Source organism: Anomaloglossus baeobatrachus, chromosome 11 (assembly GCF_048569485.1).
Source record: "Anomaloglossus baeobatrachus isolate aAnoBae1 chromosome 11, aAnoBae1.hap1, whole genome shotgun sequence".
Taxonomy (NCBI): Eukaryota; Metazoa; Chordata; class Amphibia; order Anura; family Aromobatidae; genus Anomaloglossus; species Anomaloglossus baeobatrachus.
This window is the reverse complement of record NC_134363.1, coordinates 17,691,954-17,703,057: the sequence shown is the minus strand read 5'-3', so window position 1 is coordinate 17,703,057 and position 11,104 is coordinate 17,691,954. Positions and strand designations below refer to the sequence as shown.

Below are 11,104 nucleotides of genomic sequence, written 5' to 3'. Positions count from 1 at the left end.
TCAGTACTGGTAACTAGTGATGAGCAGGCACTACCATGCTCGGGTGCTCAGTACTGGTAACTAGTGATGAGCGGGCACTACCATGCTTGGGTGCTCAGTACTGGTAACTAGTGATGAGCGGGCACTACCATGCTCAGGTGCTCTGTACTGGTAACTAGTGATGAGCGGGCACTACCATGCTTGGGTGCTAGGTACTTGTAACTAGTGATGAGCGGGCACTACCATGCTCGGTTGCTCCGTACTCATAACTAGTTATGAGCGGGCACTACCATGCTCGGTTGCTCCGTACTCATAACTAGTGATGAGCGGGCACTACCATGCTCAGGTGCTAGGTACTTGTAACGAGCAGTTGACTGCTCGGTTGGGGGCAACTCAAGTACCCATGTATAATGGAAGTCAGGTCAGTGGGAAACTCCGGCATTTTTTAGGAAGATTGCCCTTTCTGTGTTCTCCTTTCTTAATCTCCATTCCTGTAACCAACAAAATTAACTACATTTGTCCAGAGTTTGCAGACTCTAAAAAAGAATGCTCCCCCCACTGACAGCAAACAGAAATCTTGCAAATGTAGGGGGATAAAAAATAGTTTACTGGAAAATCCCAAAACATTTTTGGGAATTTTAGTCATCAGTCAATTCATAATCATTACCAATTTGAAACTTACAATTCCATCTGTCATTGATTGGGAATGCAAAGAAGTCATATAGCTCTATTATTTATAAAATGGCGAACTATAATACATTCTATTATGACCTTGCTCCAATCACTCAGTGGTGTTTGGTTTTTTGGCTTCTAAACAAAAATGTTGAGTGAAACTGGTGAAACTCATATTTTCAATTTGACAAAATATGGCTACGAAATTTGATTTGTATCAATATTGTTTGTTATTATGGTGTGTGGTCTCAGCAGACCTCAGAACCTGCTCACTTTTTCAGCCCATCAACCCATCAACCCATCCTCCACGACCCCTGTTCTCCAAATGTCCTTTTTGGCACTGCCAGGATCTCCTCTCGGCACTGGGGCTTCTGGAACGTTGTAGACCTTGGACGTTGGAATGACCATCATTTGCGATATAGTAAGTGCCTTAACCTTAAACACTGTGTCACAATGTCCCAACACATGACATTGAGTGAAGATGACAAAAAAGCCAAAATAGGACAGTTAAGCAGGCTTTACATGCTGCGACATCGCCCGAGCGATCTCGTTGAGGTCACGGCTATTGTGACGCACATCCAGTCGCTTTAGCGATGTCTTTGCGTGTGACGCCTATGAGCGATTTTGCATCGTTGCAAAAGCGTGCAAAATCGCTCATCGGTGACATGGGGGTCCATTCTCGAATATCGCTGCTGCAGCAGTAAAGAAGTTGTTCCTCGTTCCTGCGGAATCACACATCGGTACGAGTGACACCGCAGGAATGAGGAACCTCTCCTTACCTGCCTCCCACCCACAATGCGGGATGAAGGAGGTGGGCGGGATGTTACGTCCCGCTCATCTCCGCCCCTCCGCTTCTATTGGGCGGTGGTTCAGTGACGATGCTGTGACGTCGCTGTGATGCTGAACGAACCACCCCCTTAGAAAGGAGGCGTTTCGCCGGTCACAGCAACGTTGCAGGGCAGGTAAGTAGTTTGACTGGTCAGCGCGATGTTGTGCGCCACGGGCAGCGATTTGCCCATGTCGCACAACCGATGGGGGCAAGTACCCACGCTAGCGATATCGGTCACGATATCGCAGCGTGTAAAGCAGCCTTTAACCATAAACACTGTGTCATAATGTCCCAACACATGACATTGAGTGAAGAGGACAAAAGAGCCAAAATAGGACAGTTAGATGACCAGATAGTAGGCGAAGGAAGATTTTATTTTTTCCGGCACTGTACTGCTCAGAAAAACAATGTCTGGATGTTTGAGTAACTATTATGTTATATGGTTTCCCCAGATCTTCAGAGCATGAAAAATATGTTAAAAATATTCACCCTTCTGTCCACCTACTCAACCCTTTATCTGGTCCTCCATGCAACCAGTCACCAGTATTTCCATTTCCTCCGTGCAACTGGTCCTCTTTGAACATCTTCACTTGGCGTTGGGTCTTCTGGCATTGAGAAGGACTTAGATATCATGTTGAGCTTTGCTTGAGACCTAGTCAGTTCCATGACCAAAGCACCATGATATCACCATGCACGTTGCAAAGCCTGAGTCCTTTTCCATGCAGGAACTCCTGGCACTAGATTAAATTATAGAAGAGCCAAAAAGAACTGCAATAGGACCAGATGGAAGGCTGTGGAGATTGGATAGGTTAGAGCCAACATTTTAGGCTAGCTGACTCGAAGCAAATTGCAAAAATTCAGAATAAGGAGAATTAATTTGCCTCGAATAAATTTTTCCATCTCTAATGAACATATTTGGACATGGAAATTACATAACTTCTTTCTAGTAAAGTTATTACACATCTATTGGATCCAAGGCCATATTCTGCTACCTCCAGATTATAGATAAGGCATCGTATATAGGGATGATTGAATACCTCAAATATTCGGCTTTGCGAATATTTTCCGAATAGGTCGCCACTATTTGACTAGTCACGAATATTCGATGTGCAATGTAAGTCTATGAGAAGCCGAATAACAACTATTCAAAACTATTCAGGCTTCCCATAGACTTACATTGCACATCGAATATTCGCATAGCGACGAGTTGTTCGTTGAACATTCGCAAAGCCGAATATTTGAGGTATTCGATCATCCCTAATCGTATACAATCTAAGCTACTCATAAAAAGTATGTGAATGTGCAATAACTTTTACTATTATTTTTAGCTCTATAAGTAAAATTACTATTGTTTTGGTAATTAATACAGAAAAGAGGAAAATAAAAAAAATTAAAGATGGTGATTTTTTTCTTCATTCACTGAAGTTGCCTTTATCATGATGTAACGTATAACAGTTCACAAACTTCTTCTTTATTTCGGAAACCCCAATGGCGCTGTCAAAGTTAAATTTGCAGGAATCAGAGCTAATACAACCTTTAACAGAAAAATTCCCCTCTGTGTCACCTGGAGATAAAAAAAAATGAACAGACATTACTAGGTAAAATATATTATGCCCCATTTTAATTTTAGATACAGATACATTTCAGTATCAATGTAACCAATGACAACTACAATGAAAGATGGAGCAGATAACCACACTGGTAATGGGTCTCTGAGTTGAGGGAGCTAATGGTCAAATCACCTTTTCCTGACTTGCAAATATTTTTGACCACTATTTGATCTTTAGATGAAAGATCAGAGCTCAGCAGTGATAGAGAAGGACCTGTGATCATGTGATAGGAGGTCAGTCTTATTTTTGTCTCAACAGGTTTACAAGGAGTCAGTATTGGGTCTTTTTCTTTTTAATTTACTTTTTAATGACCCTGTAGAGGGAAAACAGTGTAGAATTTTAATATTGGCAGCTTTAGAGGTAATTCCTGTATAATTATGTGGGTTATGTGATTTGGAGTATTTTCTTGATACAATAGGTATTGTACTGCTGCTTAATCTGCTTTTTTTGATCTATCCTTTGTACTGCTGGACTCCATTGTAGAGTATATATATTGTATACTAGTGGGATTGAAATTTTTGCTATACTTTTAGGGTTTTTTTAAATTTTGTTTGAATCTAGAGCCTAATTAATTGTGTGTACACCCCTTTAATATATTCAGAAAATTCCAGGTTTTCAAATAAACACAGAGATATATATTTTTGCTGAAAATTATTCTTGAAATTGCTTTATACATACTTAAAAATAAATATTTTCATAACTGGATCTGTCACATCTATTCTATACTCAAAACATTTGCTTGTATATATATCTATATGTGCATATATATATACATATATATATTTATGTATAATATACTGTATATATTTATATGTATTTCATATATATTACACATATATATACATATATATATATATATATATATATATATATATATATATATATATATATATATATATATATATATGTATATATATGTGTAATATATATGAAATACATATAAATATTACATACAGTATATTATACATAAATATATATATATATATATATATATATATATATATAGTAGGTATAAGAAAACCCGGTGCACCGCTTGCTCCACGTGTTGCCGTATATTCCGTAATTCAATTCCCGGCAAAGCATGGAAGAGATCCTGGTGCAGACTGCAAATAATCCAAGGAAGAAAGAGAGTCGCACTCCTCAAAGATCTCTATGTTATTCCATCTTTATTTTTTAAAAGCATGCAGGTACAAGCGGTCCAGCGTTGTATGGCTTGTCTCAACCTCCCCACCGCCTGTACCTGCATGCTTTTAAAAAATAAAAATGGAATAACATGGAGATCTTCGTGGAGTGCGACTCTCTTTCTTCCTTGGATTATATATATATATAAAATATATATATATATATATATATATATATATATATATATATATATATATATATATATATATATATATATATATATATATATATATATACTAGAAGGTGGCCCGATTCTACGCATCGGGAATTCTAGAATTTACGTATTGTGTAGTTAACGTATGATTTTTGTTTTATTTATATATATATATATATATATATAGATATATATATATATATATCTATATATATATATATATATATATATATAGATATATATATAGATATATATATATATCTATATATATATATATATATATATATATATATATATATATATATATAGATGTTGTTGTGTGTAGTTACCAAGTGTTTGTGTAGGGGCTGTGGGCTGTACATGTTCTGGGTGTTATCTGGGTGTGGCGGGGGGTGAGAGCAGTGTTGCTAGTGTGTTGCGTTGTGTGTGTTGCGTTGTTTGTGGAACGCTGTGTGTCTGTAGCGTTGTGCGTGTGTGTTGCGCAGTTTGTGTGGGTGTGGGGTGTGTGTGTTTTGGTGGGAGGTATGTTTTGTGCAATGTGTGTGATGTGCGGCATGTGCGTATATTTGTGTGTGCCGTGGTATTTGTGTGTTGGGTGTTGTGTGTGTGCGGCGTTGTCTGTGTGTGTGGTTGTTTGTGTAGGGCGGTGTTTGTGGTTCCCAGTGTGTGTGTGTGGTGTGTTGTGCAGTGCGTGTGTGGCGGTGTGTGTGTGTTTTGGGGGGAGGTGTGCACCCCACATCGTGCTCCATCCCCCATGCTGCGCACCCCCCATCGTGCTCCATCCCCCATGCTGCGCACTCCCCATCGTGCTCCATCCCCCATGCAGCACACTTCCAAACGTGCTCCATCCCCCATGCTGCGCACCCCCCATTGTGCTCCATCCCCCATGCTGCGCACTCCCCATCGTGCTCCATCTCCCATGTTGCGCACTCCACATCGTGCTCCATACCCCATGCTGCACACTCCCAAACGTGCTCCATCCCCCATGCTGCGCACTCCCCATTGTGCTTCATCCCCCATGCTGCGCACTCCCCATCGTGCTACATCCCCCATGCTGCGCACTCCCCATCGTGCTACATCCCCCATGCTGCGCACTCCCCATTGTGCTCCATCCCCCATGCTGCGCACTCCCCATCATGCTCTATCCCCCATGCTGCACACTCCCAAGCATGCTCCATCCGCCATGCTGTGCACCCGCCATCGTGCTCCATCCCCCATGCTGCACCCCCCCCATCGTGCTCCATCCCCCATGCTGCGCACTCCCCATTGTGCGCCATCCCCCATGCTGCGCACTCCCCATTGTGCTCCATCCCCCATGCTGTGCACTCCCCATCGTGCTCCATCCCCCATGCTGCACACTCCCAAACGTGCTCCATCCCCCATGCTGCGCACCCCCCATCGTGCTCCATCCCCCATGCTGTGCACTCCCCATCGTGCTCCATCCCCCATGCTGCGCACTCCACATCGTGCTCCATCCCCCATGCTGCACACTCCCAAACGTGCTCCATCCCCCATGCGGCGCACTCCCCATTGTGCTCCATCCCCCATGCTGCGCACTCCCCATCGTGCTCCATTCCCCATGCTGCGCATTCCCCATCGTGCTCCATCCCCCATGCTTCGCACTCCCAAACGTGCTACATCCCCCATGCTGCGCACTCCCCATCGTGCTCCATCCCCCATGCTGCGCTCTCGCCATCATGCTCTATCCTCCATGCTGCACACTCCCAAGCATGCTCCATCCCCCTTGCTGCGCACCCCCCATCGTGCTCCATCCCCCATGCTGCGCACCCCCCATCGTGCTCCATCCCCCATGCTGCGCACTCTCCATCGTGCTCCATCCCCCATGCTGCGCACCCCCCATCATGCTCCATCCCCCATGCTGTGCACCCCCCATCGTGCTCCATCCCCCATGCTGTGCACCCCCCATCGTGCTCCATCCCCCATGCTGCACACTCCCCATTGTGCTCCATCCCCCATGCTGTGCACTCCCCATCGTGCTCCATCCCCCATGCTGCACACTCCCAAACGTGCTCCATCCCCCATGCTGTGCACCCCCCATCGTGCTCCATCCCCCATGCTGCGCACTCCCCATCGTGTTTCATCCCCCATGCTGCACACTCCCAAACGTGCTCCATCCCTCATGCTGCGCACTCCCCATTGTGCTCCATCCCCCATGCTGCGCACTCCCCATCATGCTCTATCCCCCATGCTGCACACTCCCAAGCATGCTCCATCCCCCTTGCTGCGCACCCCCCCATCGTGCTTCATCACCCATGCTGCGCACCCCCCATCGTGCTCCATCCCCCATGCTGTGCACTCTCCATCGTGCTCCATCACCCATGCTGCGCACTCCCCATTGTGCTCCATCCCCCATGCTGTGCATTCCCCATCGTGCTCCATCTCTCATGCTGCACATTCCCCATCGTGCTCCATCCCTCATGCTGCGCACTCCCAAACGTGCTCCATCCCCCTTGCTGCGCACTCCCCATCGTGCACTATCCCCCATGCTGCGCACTCCCAAATGTGCTCCATCCCCCATGCTGCGCACTCCTCATCGTGCTCCATCCCAAATGCTGCGCACCCCCCATCGTGCTCCATCCCCCATGCTGCGCACCCTCCATCGTGCTCCTTCCCCCATGCTGCGCATTCCCCATCGTGCTCCATCCCCCATGCTGCACACTCCCCATCGTGCTCCATCCCACATGCTGTGCACCCCATCGTGCTCCATCCCCCATGCTGTGCACCCCCATCGTGCTCCACAGTCACACATCAGACAGTATACACGCACACATCTGATCGCATACACTCACACACACACCCCACTTCTCCCTGTGCCCACCGGTGGGCGGTCCCAGCAGCTGTGCTGCACGCCGTGCTCCTCTGCCAACACTGACAGATCCGATCGTATACACTCACACACACACACTCACACATCCGAACACACTCACACACACACTGACGATATCGCACAGCGCTCACACAATCACAAAATCCGGAGATACCACATGCTTCCGGCCATGTGATCCTCCGGCAGGTCCTGGAAGGTCACTGCACGCACAGTATCGTCGCCGAGAAGCAAGCGATATCACGGGATGATGTGAGTGTGTGGATGCGATCTGATGTGTGTGTGAGGTGTGTGTGAGAGTGAGTGTGATCTGATGTGTGTGTGTGTGTCTGTTCTTATGTGTGTGCGTGTGTGTGTGTTCCGCCGCTGCAGGACCTTGATGCGCTCACCTGGGAGCCGGTGTACGCTGGTAACCATGCTACACAATATTACATGGTTACCAGCTTACCCCGCCCCCCGCTCGCACGGGAGCCCACACCAGCGTATGCCGTCAAACCCAGCAATGCGAGGGTATGTGTCGCCTGGGTTGGTGGCGTACGCTGTTGTGGGCTCCCGTGGGTACAGCACTTACCTGAGAGTCGGGGCTCCATGTTGTTTCGGGGAATGCGTGCAGGGGGCGGGGCTAGAGCGAGCGTGCAATGCATGAGGGGGGCGGGGCGTGGCCGAGTTGCCAATGCGTGCAGGGAGCCGGAACGAGAGGCCAATCCGTGTGGGGGGCGGAGCCTGGGCGAGCAGTTAATCCGTGCGGGGGCGGAGCCGAGGCAAGGCGAACGGCCAATCCGTGCGGGGGGGCGGAGCCGAGGCGAGCGGCCAATCTGCTGTTTGTCACCGTAAGGACACAATTTTGGAGCAAGACAGACAGACAGACAGACAGAATAAGGCAATTATATATATATATATATATATATATATATATATATACACATATATATACATATATATATACATACACATATATATATATATATATATATATATATATATACATATATATATATATATATATATATATATATATATATACACATATATATATATATATATATATATATACATATATATAATATATTCAAATAATAAATTTATATTATAATATAATATATTACATATTATACATATATGTGTGTGTGTGTGTGTATATATATATATATATATATATATATATATATATATAACTGTTTTTAAGAATTCTATGTACTCCCTTTAAAGTAGTCAGATCGTATCCAGATTATAAAACATGCAGAGTCAGATATTTTTACTGAAAATTATGCATTACATTGCTTTATACATTGCTGTAAAGAAAATCATTTGCTCACCTGGATCTGTCACGTCTCCTCTAAACTCGAAACATTGATTCATGGATCCAGTGCAATTCATCTTCTTTTCTTTTTTACATTCTTGCAAATTGCCGGTACAGTAGGCAGTTGGACATTCTAAACCATTCGGTGCTGGATCTTCTGGAGGAACTAAAGAGAAAAATAGAAAAAAGGCCGGCTTACCGGTAGTAGAGATCCCTCATGTAGCGTCTATGTCCTGTGGAGCCGCACAAAGCAGGGTGGATGCTCTTCCAGGAGCAAAAAGTGAAGCAGTTTCAAAATTTCCAGCAAATCCAAGTGGGCAAAAAATGTTTTTTCTTATTAAAAATTCAAAATTTTATTTGTGAGTTATAACTTCAAATGTGTTTATTAGACATGACCAAATCATTAAAAACTCGAATTTGCCAGCTTTGGCTAATTTTTCCAACAAAATGTTCTTCAACTGAATAAATAGGAAAAGTATAGTGTTGGCCCCTACAAAAATCTGAGTGAAATGATGAAGGATGTTATGGGGAAACCTAATCTACCAAACGTCTTCTTCTCTTCGGTATTTAGACATGAAAATCCCATAATAGATGATTAGGCATACAATGAATTGGGACTAGGAGAACATTTCCGTAATTGGGTTCACAACTGGCTCAGTAATTGAAATATAGAGTGGTTTTTAATGAAATACACTTTGTTTATCTTGGTCAAAGTCAACATTGGGTTACTAAAGAAGGTTTTATTATTATTATTATTATTATTATTATTATTAATATTTATTATCGCGCCATTTATTCCATGGCGCTTTACAAGTGAAAGAGGGTATACGTACAACAATCATTAACAGTACAAGACAGACTGGTATAGGAGGAGAGAGGACCCTGCCCGCGAGGGCTCACAGTCTACAGGGAATGGGTGATGGTACAATAGGTGAGGACAGAGCTGGTTGCGCAGTGGTCTACTGAACTGAGGGCTATTGTAGGTTGTAGGCTTGTTAGTCGGTTAGTATTGGGCTTTCTTCCTTTTAATTTACTTATTAATGTTGTATTAACTATTGTAGATGGCAGATAGAGAAGAATTTCAATATTTTTACGTAAAAAAAATCTGCAAAATAATACAGAGAAGGGTAATTTTATGTTATAATGGAATTTGGAAAATCGAGGGCTTAGTGTAGAAAATGTTTTATTTATGTAAATGTAAGTTCATGCATGTGGGCAGTGGAAACAAAATATATAATTAGGTACAAATTGGTAAAATAAATGGTAAAAATGCCCCCCACACCAAAAGAGAGTTGGGTTTTTTGGGAGATAAAAATGGCATTTTATAGACCAATTGCAAGGATGCTGCTGTCAGGTTAAATAAGATTTTAGGTTACTGGAAGAAAAAGCATAGATGCTCATCAGAAGAACATAGCTTTGCTTTATACAAAGAACGAAAAAATACTTATCAGTAGAGATGAGCGAACCGGTCGCGGTTCGGCTCGAGGTTGGTTCGCCGAACGGACCTCCCGTTCGAGTTCGGTTTGTCGAACGTTCGACGAACCGAACTCGAACTGCATAGGAAACAATGGCAGGCAATCACAAACACAGAAAAACACCTAGAAAACACCCTCAAAGGTGTCCTAAAGGTGACAAACAACTCAAACACATTGGAAAGTGACAAGGACATATACTCATGCGAAAACAAAACAGCTGGACAAGGAAAAAGAGGAGGACACACAGATATAGGCATGGCACGCCCTTCTAAAACCATGTAAAACACCGCAAGGTGACTCCAAGCGGAGTCTCCCTTTTTTCCAAAAATTGGGCCCACACACACCCACCCCTTCAGTGGCAGCAGTTGTGCCCCAGTTGTACACTTCACAGCTAGATTTGCATCAAGCACATTCAAAAATACGCCATTCTTATCCGTCCCCAGGATGACACCGGGGTAGGTAGCAAAGTCTTTCCTGATCCCAGCTCTGTTCATCTTGGCTTCTTTTAAAAACACAGCAAGCAAGGGTTACTCCAAGCGGAGTCTCCCTTTTTTCCAAAAATTGGGCCACACAGACACCCACCCCATCAGTGGCAGCACTTGGGCCCTAGTTGCAAACAGGATGTTTTGATTTGCATCAAGCACATTCAAAAATACGCCATTCTTATCCGTCCCCAGGATGACACCGGGGTACGTAGATAAAGTCTTTGCTGATCCATGACTTGTTCATCTTGGCTTCTTTTAAAAACAATGTAAGCAAGGGTTACTCCAAGCGGAGTCTCCCTTCTTTTCCAAAAATTGGGCCACACAGACACCCACCCCATCAGTGGCAGCACTTGGGCCCTAGTTGCAAACAGGATGTTTTGATTTGCATCAAGCACATTCAAAAATACGCCATTCTTATCCGTCCCCAGGATGACACCGGGGTAGGTAGCAAAGTCTTTGCTGATCCCAGCTCTGTTCATCTTGGCTTCTTTTAAAAACACAGCAAGCAAGGGTTACTCCAAGCGGAGTCTCCCTTTTTTCCAAAAATTGGGCCCACACACACCCACCCCTTCA

At 44.4% G+C, this 11,104-nt stretch overlaps 1 protein-coding gene across 1 annotated transcript in view; it reads right to left on the bottom strand.

Moving 5' to 3' along the window:
* Nucleotides 1-298: 298 nt before the first annotated feature.
* LOC142257078 (uncharacterized) overlaps nt 299-11,104 on the bottom strand; it is a 31,252-nt gene continuing 20,446 nt past the window's right edge. The window contains exons 5-6 of the mRNA XM_075329150.1: nt 8,588-8,737; nt 299-3,044 (exon numbers count right to left, since the gene is read on the bottom strand). Coding sequence (XP_075185265.1) covers nt 2,893-3,044; nt 8,588-8,737 — 302 coding nt within the window. The 3' untranslated portion in view covers nt 299-2,892. The remainder of the gene's footprint in view (nt 3,045-8,587; nt 8,738-11,104) is intronic.